The sequence below is a fragment of the Xenopus laevis genome, chromosome 5L, assembly GCF_017654675.1.
Source record: "Xenopus laevis strain J_2021 chromosome 5L, Xenopus_laevis_v10.1, whole genome shotgun sequence".
Taxonomy (NCBI): Eukaryota; Metazoa; Chordata; class Amphibia; order Anura; family Pipidae; genus Xenopus; species Xenopus laevis.
The window spans coordinates 8,231,296-8,258,321 of record NC_054379.1 but is presented as its reverse complement, the minus strand read 5'-3'; the positions used below and the strand labels follow the sequence as shown (position 1 = coordinate 8,258,321).

Sequence of the window (27,026 nt, the reverse complement as noted above, 5' to 3'; positions counted from 1 at the left end):
GTTACTGCAATACATGACGTTTAGGGGGAGACGTAGGCAGTGGGCACTGACAGGAAGGAACTATGGTTGAGGGGGGGATCAGGTTTCTGATGTGTTACTGCACCTCAGCGCGGTCCGTGTCCCTCCTCCTTCCAGCCGGGGCTCACCTGCGTCTCACCAAATGAATCTGCTACAAGTTGTACCTCAGTCATTCAGTCTCTGGAATCATTGTAGCGAAACCGTCTTAGCTCCTCCCCCCCTTCTTAAAGTGGTTGTTCGCCTTAAATGGGTTATTCACCTTTGAATTAACTGTTAGTATGATGTAGAGAGTGAGATTCTGAGACAATTTGTAATTGGTTTTCATTTTTTATTATTTGTGGTGTTTGAGTTATTTCTCTTTTTATTCAGCAGCTCTCCAGTTTGTAATTTCAGTAGTCTGGTTGCTAGGGTCCAAATTCCCCTAGCAACCATGCATTGATGTGAATGAGAGACTGGGATATGAATAGGAGAGGCCTGAATAGAAAGAGGAGTAATGAAAAGTAACAATAACAATACATCTGTAGCCTTACAGAGCATTTGCTTTTTGATGGGGTCAGCGACCCCTATTTTGAAAGCTGGAAAGAGTCTGAAGAAGAAGGGAAATAATTAAAAAAAACTATAAAAAAATAAATAATGAAGGACAATTTAAAAGTCGCTTAGAATTAGTCATTCTATAACGTACTAAAAGTTAACTTAAAGGTGGACCACCCCTTAAAAATGACCTTTTAGTATGATGTAGAGAGGGATATTCCGAAACAATTTTAAATTGGTTTTATTTTTTTATTTGTGGTTTTTGACTTATTTAGCTTTTTATTCAGCAGTTTGAGCTACCTGGTTGCTAGGGTCCAAATTCCCCTAGCAACCATGCATCGATTTGAATTAGAGACTGGAATATGAATAGGAGAGGCCTGAATAGGAAGAGGAGTAATAAAAAGAAACAATAACAATACATTTGTCACCTTACATAGCATTTGTTTTTTTTTAGATGGGTCAGTGACCCCCATTTGAAAGCTGGAAAGAGTCAGAAGAAGGCAAATAATTCAAAAACTATTAAAAAACAAATAAAGAAGACCGTAGTAAAAAATAAAAACGCAAAAGACTTTTCTAAGTGCAGTATTTAGTTTTATTTCCACATATCCCCGCATACAAAATGACACTCATAGGATAAAAAATATTAATCTCATATAAATTCCTTATCTGTCTGTGAGTCTCGCTCTATGTCCCACTCCGTGTGTGTCTAGTGCTCAGAACGGTCTCACTCCTGTCTCAGAAGTCGGTCCCCCTGTGGTCCAGATTTCGATCTCTCTCAAATCCACGCTTGTTCCGCGCTTGTTCTTGGAGCAGTTTCGCTGTTTCAGACGTACGGACTCCTCACTTTTGTCCAACGCGTTTTGCGGACTTCGATCCACTTTCTCAAGGATTTCTTGTCTCATACATCACTTCCTTCTTATTTTCCTCATCATTAACCCTTCCCATCTTAGAATTTTTTTTTTAACTTTATTAATATTCAACCTCCCACCCCTTAGTAAATTACAATTAAAATTCGTTAAATTTGTCAATGCATTTCATTAATACCCTTATTGCAATCCATAAAACCATCATAAAAACATATCAAAATTTATAACAATAATCAATTATTTTAGAGCAGAAGGGTTAGGCCACACTTGGCGTTTGGGGAGATTTGGTCGCCTGGCGACTAATCGCCTCGTCTTTGTGGCGACCAATCTCCCCAAACGCTTCCCTGACTCTGCGCCCGCTAAAATGATAAAAGGCCGGCGCTAATCACATGCGGCAATTCGTTTTCCGAAGTTGCCTCACGAGGAAACTTCAGGCGATTTCGGAAACCGTATCGCCACGTGTGATTAGCGCCGGCGTTGTTTCATTTTAGCCAGCGCAGAGTCAGGGAAGACGTTTGGGGAGACTCCACTCAGTGTACCTTCTTTGTCAGTTCTATGCCAGCATTGTCTTTGTCCCAATAAGATCTATCTCTGTATTCTACTTTTCCTTAAATTATTTCAGTTAAACTCTTGACCATGTTAATGAAGAGATATACACTTTCCCCCTTCTCAAGTGTTCCAGCAAACCAAGGAGGTGGCTGTAAATATAGATTTGTTGGCTGTTCTGGACTGTTAAAGGATAAGTAAACATTTGAAACAAGTGAATGTAATATTGATGAGAGTGCTATTTGAGGCACTTTACATTCAAGAAAAATGTGAGAAAAGTTATCTGACATTTCTAATATTTTTCCTGAACATCAGAGCAGCCATCTTTTTCAACTTCATTGACTTTTTTATGATCTGAAACTGACCAGCAGATGGCACTGTTATAACACAATTCAATCTTATTAAAGCGATACTGTCCCACACACATCAGTTAATAGTGCCGCTCCAGCAGAATTCTGCACTGAAATCCATTTCTCAAAAGAGCAAACAGATTTTTTTATATTTAACTTTGAAATCTGACATGAGGCTAGACATATTGTCAATTTCCCAGCTGCCCCTGGTCATGTGACTTGTGCTCTGATAAACTTCAGTCACTCTTTACTGCTTTACTGCAAGTTGAAGTGATATATCACCCCCTTCCTCTCCCCCCAGCAGCCAAACAACAGAACAGTGGGAAGGTCTCCCACTGAGACACATTCAGTTACATTGAGTAGGAGAAACAACAGCCTGCCAGAAAGCAGTTCCATCCTAAAGTGCTGGCTCTTTCTGAAAGCACATGACCAGGCAAAATGACCTGAGATGCACCTACACACCAATATTACAACTACAAAAATACACTTGTTGGTTCAGGAATACAATTTAATATTGTAGAGTGAATTATTTGCAGTGTAATTTTGAAATAAAAATTACATCATAAAAATCATGACAGAATCCCTTTAACAGTACATGTATGCCTCAATATCTTGGATTTAAAAAAATAAAAATAATCAATGTAAATTCCAAAATTGCTTAGAAAAGCACCCTCATCAGTTTTATATTCACTTATTTTAAAGGTTTACTTATCCTTTAAGCACAAGAAATAAAGCCATAGATTTAGAATGATCAATTAGAATACATTATTTATTTGTAGGGTTAATGTTGAAGACTTTTAAATTCCCATCACTAAGTGGTTTTGATCTGCTTATAGAAAGAAGAATAGGTGGAAGGAGCATTGGGACAGGCTGGAGAGAGAGGCTCAGATGGAAAGAAGGCCAGCGAGTAGGAGTAGAGAATGAGAGGAGGGAAATGATAGAATTCTGGCAGTGCTGCTGGCACAGAGCTGAAGTGATGACAGTTAGAAGCAGAATGGGCCGGTGAAGGCACAGAGTAGGCAGGAGAGCAAAGCAGTGAAGGCTGAATGTTTATGGGAAGGGGCAGATGGTGACGGGGATGATGGTGGGAGCTGGGTTTGAGGGTTTGGGACTGGGCTGGCGGGACACCGGGAAAAACCCGGGTGGGCCCCTGTAGGCCCAGACCTGCTCCCCAGGCTGCCCCATAAAGACTTACACTGTGGTGGTGTTCTTATGTTCAGACGTCTTTTGCTCATGTGCGCCCTGGCAGTTTGAATGTTGGAAGGGGGCCAGCCAGGAGGGCCCTTTGTTTTGCAGCCCCGGTGGGCCCCCAAGGCTCCAGTCCAACCCTGATTTGGGAAGTTGTATAAAGTGAGAGGAGCAGCAGTTTAGTAGGATGGAGGGAGTTGTTCTGCCAATGAGTCCTGTGTTGGGCCAGGTACCTGTGGAATACCCACAAAGTGGTTGAGTTTTGGGCAGAAAGACCCCGGTGCCATGACTATGTGGGTGGTCCGCGGGTACCCTGCCTGGGTATCTGAGACAATTGCAGGCTGCGTCCCCCCCCCCACCTCCTACAGTTAAATCTAATAATTTCACCTTTGACCTGGTTGATCAACCTCCAGAGTGACATCACTTCCACCCACCAGTGTCATCACTTCTTTGTCACTGTCTGCGCGGGTCCTAAGTACAAATGCCAAAAACCCTAAATATTTGTGTTTTTTCTTCTACGAAATCTGAATTTTTAGTGGAAAATAATTTTTTTTTTGGAATCTATTAAACCCAAAGGATGGAAAAAGTCAGAATCTGAAAATCCAGCATCTCAGACCTGCTGAGGTTTCATATAAGTCAATGATAAAAGTCCCAAAGATATCTTAATCTGCGCTGGGTTTTGTGCGATAATGCGAAGCTTTTGTGGTTTTCGAGCAAAAATCTGAAAAAAAGGAAATGATTTACTGTTTTCACAATTTTTTTGTGAAAATGTATTGATAAATAAGGGGGGGAAAAAACCTTTGCGGATTTGGTCGGAGTATTTTTCAGAAAATAATGAGATAAATTCAGACTTTGATAAATGGGCCTCTTAGTTGAACTTTATAATTGATATGTACAGTTTTTGAATTATTTGACTTCTTCTTCAAATGGGGGTCACTGACCCCATCTAAAAAAAAACAAATGCCCTGTAAAGCTACACATGTATTGTTATTGCTACCTTTTATTACTCATCTTTCTATTCAGGCCTCTCCTATTTATATTCAGTCTCTTATTCAAATTAATGCATGGTTGCTAGGGGAATTGGACCCTAGTAATCAAATTGCAAACTGGAGAGCTGCTGAATAAAAAGCTAAATAATGGGAAAAAAACACAAATAATAAAAAATGAAAACCAATTGCAAATTGTCTCCGAATATCACTCTCTACACCATACTAACATTTCAGTTAAAGGTGAGCAACATCTTTAAAATGACTGACTGTGTAATGAAAGTATATTTTAAAGGTTGCTAAGAATTAGATTTTCTTTCATTATAAAAATAGAAAACAGTTTTGGGTGGAAATCCCTGTAAAGCATCCCCCGGGGAATAGTGATCGGGCATCAGTTTTTCCAGCTATACACCAAGCTCACCACTAGATGGCAAAGCCTTTCTGAGAATATTTTCGGACAAATCTCTCCTTTCAGCAGGAAAGTTAAAGTTTTATTTGCAGTAAAAGTAAAATGTTTAGAGGAGGAAAAACAACAAGGGAAAAGGAGGTGGTACGTGTTGAAGGCTTTAGGATTCTGAGATTCCTGAGTTCGTTGAAGCTAAATTAGGGCTGACCCCCCCAGCAAGTCCCATTCACTCCCCCCCAGTGTGTCAGGGGCTGGGCTTTCCCCTTCCATGTGAATCACTGAGATCCTTCTATCCCCTGCTCATTCTGCACATGCTTTGCTCTAGGCACTTCCCTTCATGGTTTGGCTGCAAACTGACAGTTGCACGAGAGGCAGGGGGACCCCTGGGAAACTACAGAGCAACACCGCCAACCTACAGTAGAGGCAACTGATCGCTGATTACCAGGTAGGTCCTTGGCTTATATTGGCACAAAGAAGGAGGAATCAGAAGCAATGTATTTGGCACCCGTACCCCCTTCATATCCATTTAATGACTGAGCCATTAAACCGTTTCACTTGGCAGCAAGACTGCCGGGAGTAATTATTAGCTTATCTATCCTCAGGGTGGATGCTGGGAGTTGTAGTACAATGAGAGCTAAAGAGGAGTTGAAAGCTGTCAGGGGCTGCAGGGAAACTCTGGAAAGACAGAGGCATTTGGCTGGTACAGTCGGGGTTAAGAAATTCAAGGCGGGTAGTGGTGGACATCCTACTTTGTGCCCACTCAAATGTCGGATTGCTGATAAAATATATAGATGTGTATGTAGGAACTCTCTCTTTCTAGAGGTAGTAAGAGGGTGATTCACTTCAACCTGGAACTTAGACTTCCTTCATTGTAAAAGGGGAAAAAAACGAGTGCACGTGGATGTCCGAGCCCATGTTTACTAAGTGCTGCTATTGGCGAATCCACAGGGACTCCTGGTCCAGCCGCCGGCATGAATGTGTCATTCTAAAGGGAGGCCAGAAATGCAAGTGCAAAAGAATATGTTTATTGAATGTCTTGTTAGTTGAGCAGCTCTCTTCATGCAAACACTGCAGAGCTTTTATAGCCACCAGTTGGCACATTAGGTACTGGCTGCTTCTGAGCCACAAAGACTGGCACGTTTATCAAGGGTCGAATTGAAAATTTAAACTTTCTAATTTTTTTATGGTCAAAACTGTCAAATTTGACTAGGAAGTTATTACAATTCGATTCAAGTTTTTTTTTTTTTTTAAAAAAAATCGAACTCGATTTTCGAGACTTATTATACTCTGGCTCTTTAAGAACTTGAATTTCGACTATTCGCCACCTAAAACCTGCCGAATTTCTGTTTAAGCCAATGGGAGAGGTCTAGGGATTAATTTGGAGTTGTTTGTAGCCTTCCTGCCGAAAAAAACTCGAATTGAGTTGTTTAAATTCAATTCGAGTTTTTGGGTTGATTTAATTCATCCGAGTTTAAAAAATTCAATTTTTTCAATACATTTTGATTGGTCAAATTTATGGGCGTTTAGGGGACTTTTTAAAAACTTGCCTTAATTCGAAATTCGACTATTGATAAATGTGCCTGTCATTGTATCTAGGAAACTGGGGCCCTCCAGTCTCTTGCTTTCATGCAGCGTATAACTGTGAAGAACATAAAAGGGGTTGTTCACCTTTAAATTAACTGTTAGTATGATGTAAAGAGTGATATTCTGAGACAATTTGGAATTGGTTTTCATTTTTTATTACTTGTGGTTTTTGAGTTATTTAGCTTTTTATTCAGCAGCTCTCCAGTTTGCAATTTCAGCCATCTGGTTGCTAGGGTCCAAATTCCCCTAGCAACCATGTATTGATTTGAATAAGAGGCTGGAATATGAATAGGAGAGGCCTGAATCGAAAGAAGAGTAATAAAAAGTAACAATAACAATACATGTGTAGCCTTATAGAGCATTTGTTTTTTTAGATGGGGTCAGTGACCCCTATTTTAAAACTAGAAACAGTCAGAAGGAAAAGGCAAATAATTCAAAAACTATAAAAAATAAATAACGAAGACCAACTGAAAAGTTGCTTGGAATTGGCCATCCTATAACATGCTAAAAGATAACGTAAAGGTGAATCACTAGTGATGGGTCTGAGAAATTCATGAAACGGCGAAACGCTAATTTTGACGCCAGTGTCAAATCGCGGGTGTCATAATTGATGCCGGCAACAATTTGACACGCGCCTATTTAGTCCAATTGCATTAAAGTCAATGGGCGTGCATAAAATTGGCACCCGCAAATATTTCGCGGCGGTTTCACAAATTTATTCGCCGGCAGCGAAGAGCAGAAATTCGCAGCGAATTCGCACTTGTTGAATTAATCCTCCCATCACTATGAACCACCGCTTTAATGTATTGCTAAGGCAAACTGCCCTGCAGCCTGTATATAATGTGTGGCATTGGGGGTGCAGAGGTGCAAGGTGGCAGTTGTGTTGGGGGTGAGGTTCTGGGAGCAGAAAAACAGGGCAGTCCATAAGGCAGTTGCAGGTGCTGGTGAATCCACACTTGGGACACCCGTGAACATCATTCGGTCCCTGTTGATCCCAACAAATATATGAAATGTCCTGTGTCTGTAGCATGGTGGGCTGTACCACTTCCCGAGCAGGTGGAGGGGGACAGGCAGATGGTCTTCGTGGCTTGTACCAATTAAAGGAAACCGCATGGAAATAATGATACAATGTTTCCACTATAACGTTTCCCACGGGGATTACTAGTGCGGCGCACATGAGCTCACTCTTTTATGTCTCCCTTTATCTGAAACGGAACATCTGGAACAGGGATGCTTGTTTGTTGCCTTGTTTTAGCTGCGCCCCCCAATACTGCTCCTTCTGTTTCTTCTACTGACACTATGGGGCAGATTTATCAAGTGAATTTGAGGGAATTTTCTAAGTAAAAAATTTTTTTGCATACTTCGACCATAATATAGGATACTTCGACTTCAACTTCGTTTCGAGGTAAAATAGTTTGAATATTCGAATATTTGATAATCGAAGTACTGTCTCTTTAAAAAAACTTCGACTTCAATAGTTCACCAAATTAAACCTGCCGAAGTGCTATGTTAGCCTATGGGGATCTTCTAATGCATTTTTCTAAGTCTTCATCGAAGTAAAATCGTTCGATCGTACACTAAAATCGTCGGAATCGTTCGAATCGAACGATTTAACCGTTCAATGGCCAAATTTAGTGAAAAATACTTCGATATTCGAATTCAAAGTATTTCAATTCAATGGTCAAATTTCGAAGTATTTTTTACTTCGAAATTTGACCCTTGATAAATCTGCCCCTATAGGTTCCATGCAGGATGCTGCCACTTTGCAGAGTGATTTGTCTAAGTTGGGAAACTGGGCAGCAAACTGGAAAATGAGGTTCAATGTTGATAAATGCAAGTTATGCACTTTGGCAAAAATAATATAAATGCAAGTTATACACTAAATGGCAGTGTGTTGGGAGTTTCTTTAAAGGGGTTGTTCACCTTTGAGTTAACTTCAAGTATGATGTAGAGAGGGATATTCTGATACAATTTGCAGTTGGTTTTCATTTTTTATTGTTTGTGTTTTTTCTCCAGTTTGCAATTTCAGCCATCTGGTTGCTAGGGTCCAAATTCCCCTAGCAACCATGCACTGATTTGAATAAGAGACTGGAATATGAATAGGAGAGGCCTGACTAAATGAGAAATACAAATTAGCAATAACAATAAATTTGGTGCCTTGCAGAGCATTTTCCGCTTAGATGGGGGTCAGCGACCCATTTAGTCGAAATCGAATTCATAAAGGGCTAGAGTAGGATAAATCTCGAAAATCCAATTTGAATTTTTTTAAAAAACTCGAATAGAATTTGATTAACTCCACAGTTAAATTTTCAATTTGATCCTTGATAAATCTGCCCCTTAGTGTTCTTCTGACATCTGCCATACCCAGACCTTTCCATCAGCCTGCCAGAGGGTCAAAGCAGACTTTATTTTGCCCTGTTCTCTGGTCCTGACCCTTGAAACAAAGGTCTTTTAAATGGTGAGAACCAGCAGTGCAGAGAATGGAACAGCGATCTATTTGTGTACATTAAGGGGGATATTTATCAAAGGTCGAGTTGTTTTTTTCAACTAATAATTTGAGTTTTTGAGGGTATGTTTCAGTCGAAACTCAAATTTTTGGGTTTAAAATTATTTTGGGTTTACAAAACTTGTTATTGTGTTTTTTTTAAAAAAACTTGAATTTTTCTAGATTTATTATACCCCAATTAAAGGAAAAATCCCAGTGTAAAGCCAATAAGTTTATGATCTCACCAGTAGTATGTGGGGTCCGGGTGCTCATGCCCCAGACCTACAGCTCGAAGGTGGAGAAATCCAAACAAAGGAAGAAATGGCAGGCAGGCACTCACAGATCCCACAAACAGGCTTGTAAAAAGACTGATCATTTTATTTTAGGCCACAGAGTAAATTAATACATAGCCTTACGCGTTTCGTGCCTGTGGCTTTTATTATACCCTGACCCTGGAAACAGCTCGAATCCGAAAATACTCCAGCTAAAATCTTTCAATGTCATGTAGAAGTCAGTAGCCTTTATGGTGTTTGAAGGTTTTTTTGGTTGGTCTCGCACAAAAACTCAATCAATTTGAGTATTGGAGTTTTTTCCATTCAAGTTTTTTCTTAAATTAGAAAACATTCGAGTTCTGAGTTCATTCGAGGTCTAAAAATAGCTCACAAAGTTCTAAACCTTTGATAAAAAACCCCTATATACACAGTCACTTTCACACAGATCCATGTTGTATTTTAGCTTTTGTTTCCCCTTTAATGAACCAAATCCTTCTGCCCGGCTGAACCGAATCGGAATCCTAATTTGCATATGCAAATTAAGGGCGGGGAGGGAAATTGTGTGACTTTTTGTTACAAAACAAGGAAGTAAAAAATGTTTTCCCCTTCCCACCCATAATTTGCATATGCAAATTAGGATTCGGTTCAGTATTCGCCGAATCTTTCTTGAATGATTCAGGGGTTCGGCCGAATCCAATATAGTGGATTCGGTGCATCCCTAATTATTATTATTATCACTCATAGGCCTAGAGAAAATGGATATTCAAGTTTTGCACCAGCTGCTGGGGAAAGATCTAGTCACATCAGAGAGGCTGCTGAATTGCAATTCTCACTGCCCTTGGATGCCTGGGATTGCTGGGAAGTGTAGTTTAGAGAGTTTCAAATATAGTATAAATGTTTTATCCAGGTTCACCAAAAGCAGTGTTATTAAAGGGAATTTTTTTTCAAAATGCATCAGTTAATAGTGCTGCTCCAGCAGAATTCTGCACTGAAATCCATTTCTCAAAAGAGCAAACAGATTTTTTTATATTTAATTTTGAATTCTGACATGAGGCTAGACATATTGTCAGTTTCCCAGCTACCCGCAGTCATGTGACTTGTGCTCTGATAAACTTCAGTCACTCTTTACTGCTGTACTGCAAGTTGGAGTGATATCACCCCCTCCCTTTCTCCCCCAGCAGCCAAACAACAGAACAATGGGAAGGTAACCAGATAGCAGCTCCCTAACACAAGATAACAGCTGCCTGGTAGATCTAAGAACAACACTCAATAGTAAAATCCAGGTCCCACTGAGACACATTCAGTTACATTGAGTAGGAGAAATAACAGCCTGCCAGAAAGCAGTTCCATCCTAAAGTGCTGGCTCTTTCTGAAATCACATGACCAGGCAAAATGACCTGAGATGCACCTACACACCAATATTACAACTAAAAAATACACTTGCTGGTTCAGGAATGACATTTTATATTGTAGAATGAATTATTTGCAGTGTAAACGGTGTCATTTAGAAATAAAAACTACATCATAAAAATCATGACAGAATCCCTTTAATATGAGTATACTCCATTGAGCCTCCATTGGACAACGGCTTTGGTAACACCCTGACCTACAGATTCTTACCCCCCGGCTTTTCCCTAGAGAAAGTGAGGCTTCTTAGTAATTTACTTTACCTGGGAAATTAAAGGGATACTGTCATGGGGAAAAAAATTTTTTCAAAATGAATCAGTTAATAGTGCTGCCCCAGCAGAATTCTGCACTGAAATCCATTTCTCAAAAGAGCAAACAGATTTTTTTATATTCAATTTTGAAATCTGACATGGGGCTAGACATATTGTCAATTTCCCAGCTGCCCCAAGTCATGTGACTTGTGCTCTGATAACTTCAATCATTCTTTACTGCTGTACTGCAAATTGGAGTGATATCACCCCCTCCTTTTTCCCTCCCAGCAGCCAAACAAAAGAACAATGGGAAGGTAACCAGATAGCAGCTCCCTAACACAAGATAACAGCTGCCTGGTAGATCTAAGAACAACACTCAATAGTAAAAACCCATGTCCCACTGAGACACATTCAGTTACATTGAGAAGGAAAAACAGCAGCCTGCCAGAAAGCATTTCTCTCCTAAAGTGCAGGCACAAGTCACATGACCAGGGGCAGCTGGGAAATTGACAAAATGTCTAGCCTCATGTCAGGTTTGAAGATTGAATATAAAAAAATCTGTTTGCTCTTTTGAGAAATGGATTTTAGTGCAGAATTCTGCTGGATCATCACTATTAACTGATTCATTTTGAAATATAAGTTTTTTTCCCATGACAGTATCCCTTTAACCACAGCACAAGCCCCTTAGCATTGGGAGCAGCTCGGTTGGTAAAGGGAATGGAACAAGTTAGTTGTGATGAAAGGCTGTGAACATTTTTGGGAAGGAGCCAATTACAAGGGGATAGAAGGACCCCACTCGATTCCAACTTCAAGGACTATACACAGAACTCGGTTTAACTCTCAGGTATGTAACGAGAACAAGATCAGAGGAAGGGAAATGTCACCTTGAGTCAGGCTGAGTGTAATTATACCGCTCCCGGCCTGTTTCCCTTTATTCATGAGAAATGGGCAGAGGTCGTTATGCGGAACAGCAGTAGGTTGCAGGGAGTTCATTAAAACTCAGGTAAAAGGTTAATCCAGCAAGAAATCTGATTAAGCACTCACTGTAACGATGTAACAGGTCTGAAAGGTTTTTAAAGGGACCTTGTCACCCATAAAGGTTTCCATATGTTGATTCTCCCTTGAAGAGTCTAACTGAAATCCATCTTGCTCGCAGGAGGATAGGAAAGCGATTGCTCACCTCCAGATGCACAGAAACAATTCTAGTGTTTTATGTAAGTCACTCCGTGGGAGAGAAACGAGGGCCAATTTACTAACTCAAGCTCTAAGTGCAAAGATGGCGCTCGCCTACAATTCACTAGGTGCAAGTCAGCTACTTAAAGGGATTCTGTCATGATTTTTATGGTGTAGTTTTTATTTCTAAATGACACTGTTTACACTGCAAATAATTCACTCTACAATATAAAATGTAATTCCTAAACCAACAAGTGTATTTAGTTGTAATATTGGTGTGTAGGTGCATCTCAGGTCATTTTGCGTGGTCATGTGCTTTCAGAAAAAGCCTGCACTTTAGGAGAGAAATGCTTTCTGGCAGGCTGTTGTTTCTCCTACTCAATGTAACTGAATGTGTCTCAGTGGGACATGGGTTTTTACTATTGAGTGTTGTTCTTAGATCTACCAGGCAGCTGTTATCTTGTGTTAGGGAGCTGTTATCTGGTCACCTTCCCATTGTTCTGTTGTTAGGCTGCTGGGGGGGGGGGGGGAGGGTGATATCATTCCAACTTGCAGTACAGCAGTAAAGAGTGGCTAAAGTTTATCAGAGCACAAGTCACATGACTGGGGGCACCTGAGAAACTGACAATATGTCTAGCCCCACATCAGACTTCAAAGTTAAATATAAAAAAATTAGTTTGCTCTTTTGAAAAACTGATTTCAGTGCAGAATTCTGCTGGAGCAGCGCTATTAACTGATGCGTTTTGAAAAAAAAAAAAATTCTCATGACAGTATCCCTTTAAGTAAGTGCAAGATGCAAAGAGTCCCCGGGAAGTGCCACCTTGTTCATCTCAGGGCTCATTGGTTCCCTGCACCCTTGCACCCTTGCACCTGGCATTAGGCACATGTTTCAAGGAGTGTGTATAGGTGCAACAACCACTGTGATTGGTCTTTAAGGGGTCTCAGTTGCATCTGAAAATGAGTCCTACTGAGCGGTAACTTCAGTGAATTCTAGATACCTTTGTCTTGTCATGTATTTCTAGTACAGGTGCCTGGAAGGAATATGACCCCCATCTGTCCCAAACTGATCACCAGCAAGAAGAAAAGAGTTCAAATAATTCAAAATTACATTTGAAGTCTTTATATTAAAAATTCATCAAGAATAAAAAAAATGAAGCCAAGTTTATAATTCCCATTAATTATAAGGGGAACTGCACCAACACCCCCAGCTGGATGTAGATACAGTAAGGGGCCCATTTACTTAGCGTGTGAAGGAATAGAAGAAAAAATACTTTGAATGGTCGAATATGGCTACTTTGACCATCGAATTGGCTACTTCGACTACTACTACGACTTCGAATCGAACAATTCGAACTAAATATCGTTCGACTATTCGACCATTCGATAGTCGAAGTACTGTCTCTTTAAAAAATTCTTCAACCCCCTAGTTCGCCACCTAAAACCTACCGAGGCCAATGTTAGCCTATGGGGAAGGTCCCCATAGGCTTCCTAACAATTTTCTGATCGAAGGAATATCCTTCGATCGATGTATTAAAATCCTTTTGAATCGTTCGATTCCAAGGATTTAATCGTTCGATCGAACGATTATTCCGTTGATCGTTCGATCGTAGGAATAGCGCTAAATCCATCGACTTCGATATTTGAAGTCGAAGGATTTCAATTCGGCAGTCGAATATCGAGGGTTAATTAACCCTCGATATTCGACCCTAGATAAATCTGCCCCTATGAGTCTGATATCACTTTCCCTGCTTTCCCTTTACTGGATAGATGTTCTTTCATGTCTGTGGTCTGAAGATGTCAGGGATCAATTTGGAGTTGTTTGTCGCCTTCTTGACATTCTTTTTTCGATTTTTTTTTCTGATTTGAATTTGATTCGAGTTGTCGGGTCGATTTAATTCATCCGAGTTTGAAAAATTAGATTTGTTTTAATGGATAAATTGCTTCAAAGTGACAAATCATGCTGCCCCTAACTTTTTTTCCCTCATTTAGAGCAACTATGGCCGAGCTGTGTGAATCTGAAGGCCCCGTAGACTGGGAAGAGAGATGTATGACGCTGGAGACCCAGCTAATGAAGTTCCGCATCCAGGCCAATAGGATCCGAGAACTTTTAGCAGAGAAGGTACGGACTGATCTGGGTGTATATACACTGCTTATTGCTGGAGCTTTGATGTAGAGCAGTGGTTGGTTCTTCTTCTCTTGCTTTTGTCCTTGTTTAGCCCCTCATTGTCATTCGTTGTCTGTACCTTTTTGAGTATTTCTCCAACATTGCTTTGTGCCAAAAAATAACCCCATCCTTTTAGCAGGGGTCATCTGATTTATGAACTGTATGTGAGGATCAAGGTCCAAGTTAACACAAGACTTGGCGCAGTAGGTTATATTAAATAAAGGTGGCCATAAACAGGTAGATCCGCTCATTTGGCTCAGAATGGAGGCCAAACGGGCAGTCGGATCACAGGGCCGCATCAAAGAAAAGATGCAGCGTGATCCAATAGTATTTTTTAACCTGCCTGATCGGCATCTGCCCAATTTTTTGGGAATTAATGGAGGCCAAACAGGCAGTCGGATCTCAGGACCGCATCAAAGAAAAGATGCGGCCGCGATCCAATGGTATTTTTTAACCTGCCCGTCTGATCTGATCCGATTTTCGGGGATACCCGTCTAATGGGCCCACACAGGGGCCAATAAGCTGCTGACTCGATCTTAAGGAAATTGATAGTAGTGATGTGTGAGGTCAGTAAAAACTTAAACTGTACCCGACCCTAACCCACAAACCCTTAACCCGCACTCAACCCTCACCTGCAAAACCTCAACCCACACTCAACCATAACCAACAAAACCTTAATCCACTCTGAACCCTAACATATAAACCCTTAACCCGCACTTAACCCTAACCTGCAAAACCTTATCCCACACTCAACCCTAACCCGCAAAACCATATCCTACACTCAACCCTAACCCACAAATCCTTAACCTTCACTCAACCCTAACCCGCAAAACCTTAAACTGCACTCAACCCTAACCCACAAAACCTTAACCCACACTCAACCCTCACCTGCAAAACCTCAACCCACACTCAACCCTAACCCACAAAACCTTAATCCACTCTGAACCCTAACACACAAAACCATATCCTACACTCAACCCTAACCCACAAATCCTTAACCTTCACTCAACCCTAACCCGCAAAACCTTAAACTGCACTCAACCCTAACCCACAAAACCTTAACCCACACTCAACCCTCACCTGCAAAATCTCAACCCACACTCAACCCTAACCCACAAAACCTTAATCCACTCTGAACCCTAACCCGCAAAACCATATCCTACACTCAACCCTAACCCACAAATCCTTAACCTTCACTCAACCCTAACCCGCAAAACCTTAAACTGCACCCGACCCTAACCCACAAACCCTTAACCCGCACTCAACCCTCACCTGCAAAACCTCAACCCACACTCAACCCTAACCCACAAAACCTTAATCCACTCTGAACCCTAACACACAAAACCATATCCTACACTCAACCCTAACCCACAAAACCTTAACCCACACTCAACCCTAACCTGCAAAACCTTATCCCACACTCAACCCTAACCCGCAAAACCATATCCTACACTCAACCCTAACCCGCAAAACCTTAAACTGCACTCAACCCTAACCCACAAAACCTTAACCCACACTCAACCCTAGCCCACAAAATCTTAACCCACAATCAACCCTCACCTGCAAAACCTTAACCCACACTCAACCCTAACCCAAAAAATCTTAACCTGCTCTCAACCCTAACACACAAAACCTTATCCTACACTCAACCCTAACCCACAATACCTTAACCCTCACTCAACTCCAACCCGCAAAACCTTATCCCACACTCAACCCTAACCCACAAATCCTTAAACTTCACTCACCCTTAACACACACAAACTTATCCTACACTCAACCGTAACCCGCAAAACCTTAACCCGCACTCAACCCTAACCCGCAAAACCTTATCCCACACTCAACCCTAACTCACAAATCCTTAATCCTCACTCAACCCTAACCCCGCAAAACCTTAACCTGCACTCAACCCTAACCCACAAAACTTTAACCTGCACTCGACCCTAACACACAAACCTTAAGCCGCACTCAACCCTAACCCACAAAACCTTATCCCACACTTAACCCTAACCTGCAAAACCTTACCCCACACTCAACCCTAACCCACAAAACCTTAACCCATACTCAACCCTAACCCGCAAAACCTTAACCCGCATTCAACACACAAAATGTTGCCATTGTAGGACCTGCGTCCAACCCTTGTCTTTCTGCTCTGTAACACTTTTTTTCTGCATTTGTCTCCTCTGCTTACAAGACAGGGAATTTTGGGAGGAGTGTATTTCCCCAGTTTTCCCAACCCTAATTCGCAATGGTTGGACAAATTTCAACCTGAATCCACACAACCGGTGGTCAACCCATTGGTCACCACTTATTTCAAGTTAAACCCCACATCACTAATTCCTAGAGTTTGGTACACTCCATTTAGTGCCAATAATACATAGTAAGCAGCCTTACTGGCCAATATAAACCCAGGTCATGGGAGATCCAGGAGAAACATCATATGGTCAGCTGATAATTCTATGGACACAATGACAATCATCAGTTGAATGTATTTACCAATGTGTCTAATTGGAAATTGGGTGATTTAGACCCAAACATGCAGGCAGTTCATAGAGAGTTTGCCCACCATACGCTCCTCCTTCTGTTGTTGACTATGACTCCCACTATCAATCCTTTGCCATCATCTCTTATAAACCTTCCTGCATTACTTCCCCCCCCCCCCATCTGGGGTGCAGCTGAAGCCATCCACCCTGTTATCTGGCTGTATTTGCATTTCCCATGCTGCTGTAGTTAAAAAAATTCATTGTTAAAAATATAATATCAGCGCCCATATACAGATTTGTGGGAGGCAGAGAGTGTAACCGCTGTTAGATCAGGGACTTATACTGTAATTCTGTTGTGGTTTTGTTATCTAGCCAATCAGTGGCTTTCGGTAATCATAGGCCTATTATTATAGAAAACATTTCAAGCTTATTTGGCCAATCATAATATTGCCCTGAAGGTGCAGTGCCTTTACAATAGCATTCTTCTTTACTACAAGCAGATGTATTACTTGGCCTCATAAAGTTGCAATTGCTGTAGGTCTATTTGGGTGGCTGAAGAGGAACAAATTACTTTCCGGCTCTGTTCCATTCTGCCCATAACATTGCCATGACATTCATTTGTACATCCATTTGGCTGACCCTCCAGTGATAGGACAGGAAAAAGTAGGCGTTGGACACTCAAAGGATCTACATAGAGGCCAACAAAAAGGCTTAAGATATTATATAAATGAAGATTTTTCTGCATTCTAGTGAATTTTTGTTGGCCTATTTACGGATCCTTTGAGTGCCCAACACCTACTTGTGCCTGTCCTACTTACACTCACCTGAGCTGAGGGTCTGGAGCACCTTGATCACTGTTACACATTGGGGAGTTTTCAACTTTGGATTGTGCTTTTGGTGTCCATATATAATTTTTCCTTTATGACCCTCCAATGATCCCATTATAGACAGTTTGGCACATCTATGACATATGGCATCCAAAAATTTGAGTGAGAACTGCAGCAGTCAACACGTTCTTCTCCATCTACAGTTGACTCCCATTTAGATCAAGGGAGAAATGCTTTTTCTATGACAGTCACTGGTGATGTTAGGTAGGGGGCCACATGGGAAACGGAAGAAAGTGGGAAAATGCACCATGGTAGTCAAGTGCCTCATGTGAGGTAGACCATACAAAGGGCAATAATGTCAGGCAGTTGATATTCTGACCTAGATATCAATCGAATAGTTTAAGTAATGGTGACTATACACAAAGCCAAAAAATCATTTTTGGCGCACAAGCTGAATGGTTATCATACACAAGATTTCCTAATAGTATTATTCATTTATTCAGGTTACGCATGTGAATTTGAGGGGTGTGGGGAGTAGCAGAGTTCTGTCTGGCCAGGGTACATCTGGGGTTGCTAATTTCAAATGTATTTTTCTTCTTGGCATCTGTTGGGCAAGTTACATTTGGTTTCTCATTCAGTATCTACTACTTATCTTATCTAAGCAGGGTACATCTGTGGTTTCTCATTCGGTATCTACTACTTACCTTATCTAAGCAGGGTACATCTGTGGTTTCTCATTCGGTATCTACTAATTATCTTATCTAAGCAGGGTACATCTGTGGTTTCTAATTCGGTATCTACTACTTACCTTATCTAAGCAGGGTACATCTGTGGTTTCTAATTCGGTATCTACTACTTACCTTATCTAAGCAGGGTACATCTGTGGTTTCTATTTCGGTATCTACTACTTACCTTATCTAAGCAGGGTACATCTGTGGTTTCTCATTCGGTATCTACTACTTATCTTATCTAAGCAGGGTACATCTGTGGTTTCTCATTCGGTATCTACTACTTACCTTATCTAAGCAGGGTACATCTGTGGTTTCTCATTCATATCTACTACTTACCCTATCTAAGCAGGGTACATCTGTGGTTTCTCATTCTGTATCCACTACTTACCTTATCTATGTAAGCAGGGTACATCTGTGGTTTAGGGCAAAATAAACAAATGGTGCATAAATGCCAGTTTGGTTATGGGCACTTCCCAAGTATTAAATAGCATATAATAGTAAAAGTATAATAGTAAACACAAAATAAGTGAAAATAGCTCACTGTCCACCCTAGTCTGAAGGTGCATATAATGTTGACCAAAAAAAATGTGAGTATTCACAAAAGTAATGACCAAATATTTAAAAACACAAAAGCATTTATTAGGACATAAGGACCAATGCCTGATATGTTTCCTGCCTCATGGGGCAGTTACTCAGATGAGTAAGTTCCCCGGAAAGCAAGAAACATGTCAGGCATTGGTCCATATGAGTAAGTGCCCCAGGAGACAAAGAAGCACGTCAGGCTTTGGTCCTAATAAATGTTTTTGTATTTTTAAATCTTTCATTACTTTAGGGAAATCATTAAATGTTTTGGTCTGCATCTGTGGTTTCTCATTCGACATGTACCTTGTACTACTCCTCTTGCCTCTGCCTGAGCAAGGTCCACCTGTAGTTCCTAATATGTACAATAGACCTTGCCCTCTGCTGGGTCTTGGACATTTGATGAGATCCGCATTCCTTGAAACTGGGTGACTACCTTCTCCCAGTAGTTCTCTCCATTCATTGGTGGAGCCAATAGTCGGCCCATAAGAGTATTGCCTCCGGCAGCTGCTATGTGTTGCACATTAGGCTGGGATATGTATAGTACACAACACACACTCTTTGATGTCATTTAGATAACAACCCTTGTTTCTGCAATCATTCCAAGCCTTCCTGTAGAAGAAAACATCCAGCTGTTTGTTCTGCATTGAGACATTCATATCTGACTTGACTTTCGTGTGGTCCGGGCCCCTGAGCCATTCGGAATTTTATATGTTTTTTCCTATTTACATTGTGTCTTACATGTTTCTTCTGCAGGGTTTTATGGATTCTGGGTATGAAGTCATTAACACAAAACAACTTCAGATGCCTGTTCCTAAATATATATTCTTATATGTGCATTAGACATGGACAGGGGCAGGTAGAGTTTTCTTTGCTTCTATGTCCAGGGGAGCAGCTCAGTATGTTATAATAAACCCTATTTAGTAAATATCCAGGGCCAAAGCTACATAAGAGGGCCCGTGCCAATGTAAGGGCCCCAGGCCAATGTGAGGACCCCAATATGAGAAAAAAATGTTTTATATACAGGGATGTCCAACCTGTAACCCCTCCAGGTGTGGTGCCAAGAGCTCACGACAAATGTCTTATCTGCCCAACCCTGAAAGCCCTAGTTGGGGTGCCCCAAAGACTCCTCTTGATGTCACATAAGATTATGGATGGAAAACAAATGCTGTTGCCTCTATTGGTATATAAGTAACCTGCATCACATTTTGGCCCAGAGTGGGCATTAAAGCCTAATGGCTAGTGGGGGAATATTCTTGGCTCGCCCACTGCTTTCAAACTTGGGGTAAGTGTTACCCCAACATATGCCTGCTCAAGGACATTAGTTCATAGGTTTTTTTCAGTATTAAAGGGGTGGTTCACCTTATAGAATGGCCAATTCTAAGCAACTTTTCAAGCAACTTTTCAATTGGTCTTCATTATTTACTATTAGTTGTGGAATTATTTACCTTCTTCTAATTACGCATGCCAGGTTTCAGATAGGGGTCACTAATCTCATCTAAAAAACAAATGCTCTGTACGGCTACACATTTAGGGGGTTACTTACTAAACCTCAAATTTTATTGGTCGGGCTTTTTGGGACAAAAACTCAAATTGTTTTGTGGGGGGAAAAAACCCTCAGATTTTTCAAGATTTATTATACCCCAAAACTGCAAAAAGCCCTAATCTGAAAATTGGAATAAGTCAATGGGAGATGTCCCCATTCCCAATTTGAACATATCGTGGTTTGTGCTGGGTTTAGCCTGATAATCTGAAAAATGTGAGGTTTTTCATGCAACAAATCCCCAAAAAATCAAGCAATTCGAGAGAAAAGTCAGAATAAAATGTCAGAAAAAATTGGATTTTCACTCATTTTTATCGTGTTTTTTTACCAATTCAAGTTATTTTATTAATAAGTTAGGCAAAATCGGGGATGGGAGTTATAGAATGGCCAATTCTAAGCAACTTTTCAATTGGTCTTTATTATGGACTTTTTATAGTTTAAGAATTATTTACCTTCTTCTTCTGACACATGCCAGCTTTCAAATGGAGGTCACTGACCCCATCTAAAAAACAAATGCTCTGTAAGGCTACACATTTAGGGAGGTTATTTACTAAACTTAAAATTTTTCTGGTCAGGCTTTTTGGGGCAAAAACTTGAATTTTTTGTGGGAAAACCCCCCCCTGAAATGTATCAAGATTTATTTTACCCCAATGCTGCAAACACTCAGAATCTGAAAATCTGTATAAGTTAATGGGAGATGTCCATATCCTAATTTGAAGATATTGTGGTTTGTGCTGGGTTTAGCCTGATAATCCGAAAAATGTAGGGTTTGCGGGCAAAAACCCCCCAAAAATTATGCGTTTTGAAATCCGAAAAAAATGTACGATTCAGGTTTTCACTTGATTTTTTTTAGATTCAGGTTATTTTATTAATAAATAAGGCAAAATCGGGACGGGTGTTTGGTTGAGATTTTTTTTGTTGTTGAAACAATGAGATAAAGTTTAATAAAGAACCTCCTTATTGTCATTGCTGCTTTTTATTCCTCATCTTTCTATTCAGTCCCTCTTCTATTCATATTTCAGTCTCTTATTCAAATTAAAGCTAGGGGAATTTGGACCCTAGCAACCAGATTGCTGAAATTACAAGATGGAGAGCTACTGAATAAAAAACTAGACAACCTCTTTAAGGGAATGAGCAGTGTGAATTTGCCCAGCTTAGCACTTGGGGCACCTCAACTGCCCGATAAGAAAGGGAGGCTGTCACTAGACTAAGGGCTAAATTTACTTAGGCGGCAAAAATTTGCCAGCGACGGCTTCGCAGCCACAGCAACACTTTCCCGGCGAAAATTCGCTCATACAATGGTGATTTACTAAAATGTGCGTCCAGGGAGCCAAACGCTGACGTAGCATTACGTCAGCAATCAAAGCGAAGATGGGCTAGCGTTAATTTCTGCCTAACCCAAATTCGCTAGAGGTCTTCTCTCAGGCTAATTTGCATACGGCAGGAAATGATAAAGTTGAATGGACGTATATGTTGCAGCAAATACATTACATTACACAAGCCCAGGGAACCTTAATAAAGACAATAGAGATATTATAATGCCCTACACATGAGCCCACTGTATAGTTTATGTTCCATATGTTAGAAAATGTAGGGGGAACCCGGTTACCCAAAAACGATAGCGTCTATCTCCTTCGATAGCGAAGTGACGCCTGCACCCGTTAGTAAATTGGCGAAGTACTGAAATGACGTCACGCTGGCGAATCATCGCCACTTCACCCTTTAGTAAATGTGCCCCTATGGGAGATGTCTCTCCTGTAATGCAGAGATTTCTGGATAACAAGTTTCAGGGATAACAGATCCCATGCCTGCTGAACCTTAATAAAGTCAATAGAGTTGTTATATTGCCCTACACATGAGCCCAGTAATCTTCACCAGCGTCAGTCCCTTTAGTAAATCTGCCCATAAGCTCCAGGATCGTGAGCAAGCGCATGTATGAAAGGGGACTTTAGTGATGAATGTTTATTCTAGATAGAATTTCTATATTTTGCATGTACAGATCCCACAGTTGTCTTCTTTCTGTACTCCAGTCCTTGGGGAACATTTATGGCTTTAGCTCATAACAGCTGGAGTGACCTGTACTGCCTCTATATTCCTTTTAATGAAGCAGAAGGAGAGCAATGACATTATTACATACCTCCCAACAGTTTGGAAATAAAAAGAGGGACAAAAAAGTTGGCGCGCGCAGAAAGCCGTTTTTTTCACTACGCCGTTTTCGTGGCCACACCCCCTAACTGCCATGTTCATTTTACAATTTTGGCAGATTTTTTTTCCGGTTATTACAGTTTTGCTAATGAAGGTAAATTGCCCTTTAAGCTGTGAGTCTAACTTCTCTCAAGGGACCTGTTATCTTATATTGTAACAATTACTTATTTGCTTATCTCAAAATTGTTACAAAAGTATCTTATCTGCAGCTGTGGCTGTTCTGGGCTCTCTGCCAAAAGACAATTAAGTTAGAAACTTTGTTTCTTTTTCTGGCTGTTCAGCGCAAAGAAAAACGGGACTTTCAGAACACCTAGAACTGTCCATTATTCATAACAAATATTATACACATCTTAACATTAAAGGGATACTGTCATGGGAAAAAAACATTTTTCAAAATGAATCAGTTAATAGTGCTGCTCCAGTAGAATTCTGCACTGAAATCCATTTCTCAAAAGAGCAAACAGATTTTTTTATATTCAATTTTGAAATCTGACATGGGGCTAGACATTTTGTCAATTTCCCAGCTGCCCCAAGTCACGTGACTTGTGCTCTGATAAACTTCAATCACTCTTTACTGCTGTACTGCAAGTTGGAGTGATATCACCCCCTCCCTTTTCCCCCCCAGCAGCCAAGCAAAAGAACAATGGGAAGGTAACCAGATAGCAGCTCCCTAACACAAGATAACAGCTGCCTGGTAGATCTAAGAACAACACTCAATAGTAAAATCCAGGTCTCACTGAGACACATTCAGTTACATTGAGAAGGAAAAACAGCAGCCTGCCAGAAAGCATTTCTCTCCTAAAGTGCAGGCACAAATCACATGACCAGGGGCAGCTGGGAAATTGACAAAATGTCTAGCCCCATGTCAGATTTCAAAATTGAATATAAAAAAATCTGTTTGCTCTTTTGACAAATGGATTTCAGTGCAGAATTCTGCTGGAGAAGCGATATTAACTGATGCGTTTTGAAAAAAACATGTTTTCCGATGACAGGATCCCTTTAAACACGGCTGCAGTAGATTTCACACCAGCTGGTCTGAGCTAAACACATAACTATTCCCCCTGTTATTCTGCGTCGCTGCAGAGAAGGACGGGGGGGGGGTTTCTACACACACACACAACGTTGTAAAGCAGCTGAACAGCCGACAGAAAGGAGAGCAGGGTAATCATTCACCCAGGGCACGTGAAACATTACAGGGATCCCACAAATGAGCGATGTATTGGCAAACTCCTCCAAGTCACCCTACGGGACAGATTTACTAAAGGACGAGGTGGCTAATGGGACAGCGCTAATTCACTAACAGGCACACTCATCAATTCACTAGCGAAAGACACCGTCGACACCGTCGCTAGCATTCGTTCGCACTCCATTGCCAGGCCGACTTTTCACTCTGGCAAATGGCCGTTACTCCGCAAATTAGGGATGCACCGAATCCACTATTTTGGATTCGGCTGAATCCTTCGCGAAAGATTCGGCCGAATACCGAACCGAATCCGAAATCTAATTTGCATATACAAATTAGGGATGGGAAGGGGGAAATTTTTTAACTTCCTTGTTTTGTGACAAAAAGTCTTGCGATTTCCCTCCTCGTCCCTAATTTGTAGGGATGCATCGAATCCAGGATTCGGTTCGGGATTCGGCTAGGATTCTGCCTTTTTTAGCAGGATTCAGATTCGGCCGAATCCTTGAGCCTGGCCGAACCGAATCCTAATTTGCATATGTAAATTAGGGACGGGGAGGGAAATCACATGACTTTTCGTAAAAAATAGGATTTTTTCCCACTTTTTCCTTCCCTGACCCTAATTTGCATATGCAAATTAGGATTCGGTTCGGTATTCGGCCGAATCTTTCATCAAGGATTCGGGGCTTCGGTGCATCCCCACTAATTTGCATATGCAAATTAGGATTCGATTCGGTTCGGCCGGAAAGAAGGATTCGGCCGAATCCGGATCCTGCTGAAAAAGGCCGAATCCCGAACCGAATCCTGGATTCAACGCATCCCTTCCGCAAATTCAGTAAAGAGCGGATGTTACTGAACGTTACCTCTTTCGCCAGAGTTGACTTCACAACCTCAGACCAGACGAAGTGCTAAAAAGCAGCCAGATCTTCCTCACTTACATCATATCCTGTGTGCCGAAAATGCACTGAAGTTTAAAAAAACGCAGGCGACTTTTCCTTTTTTTTTGTGGGATTGCCTGCAAAAGTCCTAACAAACTTCTTTTGGGTAACCTGTTTTCTCCAGACATTTCATAACATATGGAACATTCATTTTACAGTGGGCTCATGTGTAGGGCATTATATTAACTCTCTTGTCCTTATTAAGGTTCCCTGGACTTGTGTAATAAAAAGTGGTAACTTCAAGCATTTGCACCAACATTTATAATAATAATGCCCTACACATGAGCCCACTGTAAAATGAATGTTCCATATGTTATGAAATGTTTGGAGAAAACAGGTTACCCAAAAAAGTTTGTTAGGACTTTTATCCTTTATCCAGAAACCCATTATCCAGAAAGCTCTGAATTACAAAAAGGCCGTCTCCCATTAACTCCATTATAATCAAATCATCCAAATTTTAAAAGTGATTTCCTTTTTCTGTGTAATAATAAAACAGTCGCTTGTACTTGATCCCAACTAAGATATAATTAATCCTTATTGGATGCAAACTAATTCCATTGATGATTTTTTAGTAGACCTAAGGTATGGAGATCCAAATTACGGATAGATTTGTTATCTGGAAAACCCCAGGTCCCAAGCATTCTGGATAACAGGTCCCATACCTGTACTTGATCCCAACTAAGATATAATTAATCCTTAATGGAGGCAAAACCAGCCTATTGGGTTTATTTCATGTTTACACGATTTAGCCGACTTAAAGGAGTTGTTCACCTTTAAATTAACTGTTAGTATGATGTAGAGAGGGATATTCTGAGACAATTTGCAATTGGTTTTCATATTTTATTATTTGCAGTTTTTGAGTTATTTAGCTTTTTATTCAGCAGCTCTCCAGTTTGCAATTTCAACGGTCCAAATTCCCCTAGCAACCATGCATAAATTTGAATAAGAGACTGGAATATGAATAGGAGAGGCCTGAATAGAAAGATGAGTAATAAAAAGTAGCAAAAACAATACATTTGTAGCCTTACAGAGCGTTTGTTTTTTGGATGGGGTCAGTGACCCCCATTTGAAAGCTGAAAAGAGTCAGAAGAAGAAGGCGAACAATTTAAAAACTATTAAAAGTAAATAATGAAGACCAATTGAAAAGCTGCTTAGAATTGGCCATTCTATAACATACTAAAATTTAACTTAAAGGTGAACTATCCCTTTAATGCAACAATACAGAAGTGCAAGGAGTGTGTTTGGACACAAGTACCTTGAGTGAATGACATCACTTTGTGTCCAATTTAGAGCATCAGCTCTTGGGTTTGTGATCATAAATGACCTTCCTAGTTTATATGTGAATTTTAGACTGGATTGAGTTCAGCTTCAGGCTTTCCATATGGAGCGGTATAAATGCAGCAATTACAGAGCAGATCCTGCTATAGATATGTGGAAATGTTTCACGTGTTTCTAGGAAAGTCTCATTATTTCAGCCACAGGTGCCTTGGCACGCGGCCAGTGTAAGGGTTAACGGAGTGAGGAATCTCGAGGGCATTCTGAAACATACTAAAAGTTATGGTATAGAATGGTTAATAATAAGCAACTTTTCAATTGGCCTTCATTTTTTCTTTTATCATTTTTGAATTATTTGCCTTCTTCTTTTGAGGCTTTTCAGCTTTCAAATGGGGGTCGCCAACCCTCTCTAAAAAGCAAATGCTCTTTAAGGCTACAAATATATTGTGATTGCTACTTTTTATTACTCATCATATTGCAGAACTGCTCTCCCCCCTCTGATTTTAGTCCCCCTTTAATTATTAGACGCCGCATTTGTTTGTAACTTCATCTCCGCGCGGCTGCACCTTCCAAGCTCAGGTTCCCCCCACCCCATAGACTTATATTATTATACTTGGAATATGTTTATGTAACAATACAAATTATTCTACTTTGGTTTTGGGATGCACCGAATCCACCATTTTGGATTCGGCGGAACCCCGAATCCTTCTCGAAAGATTCGGCCGAATACCAAACCGATTCTGAATCCTAATTTGCGTATGCAAATTAGGGATAGAAAAGGGAAAACATTTTTTACTTCCTTGTTTTGTGCCAAAAAGTCATCAGGTTTCCCTCCCCGCCTCTAATTTGCATATGCAAATTAGGATTTGGTTTCGGTTCAGCCGGGCAGAAGGATTCGGCCGAATCTGAATCCTGCTGAAAAAGGTTTTTGAATTATTTGCCTTCTTCTTCTGACGCTTTTCAGCTTTCAAATGGGGGTCGCTGACCCCATCTAAAAAACAAATGCTCTGTAAGGCTACAAATGTTATTGCTACTTTATAT

The 27,026-nt window shown here is 40.7% G+C and overlaps 1 protein-coding gene across 1 annotated transcript in view; it reads left to right on the top strand.

Moving 5' to 3' along the window:
- Positions 1 to 5,148: 5,148 nt before the first annotated feature.
- plekhh2.L (pleckstrin homology, MyTH4 and FERM domain containing H2 L homeolog) overlaps positions 5,149 to 27,026 on the top strand; it is a 77,914-nt gene continuing 56,036 nt past the window's right edge. The window contains exons 1-2 of the mRNA XM_041562502.1: positions 5,149 to 5,336; positions 14,053 to 14,182. Coding sequence (XP_041418436.1) covers positions 14,060 to 14,182 — 123 coding nt within the window. The 5' untranslated portion in view covers positions 5,149 to 5,336; positions 14,053 to 14,059. The remainder of the gene's footprint in view (positions 5,337 to 14,052; positions 14,183 to 27,026) is intronic.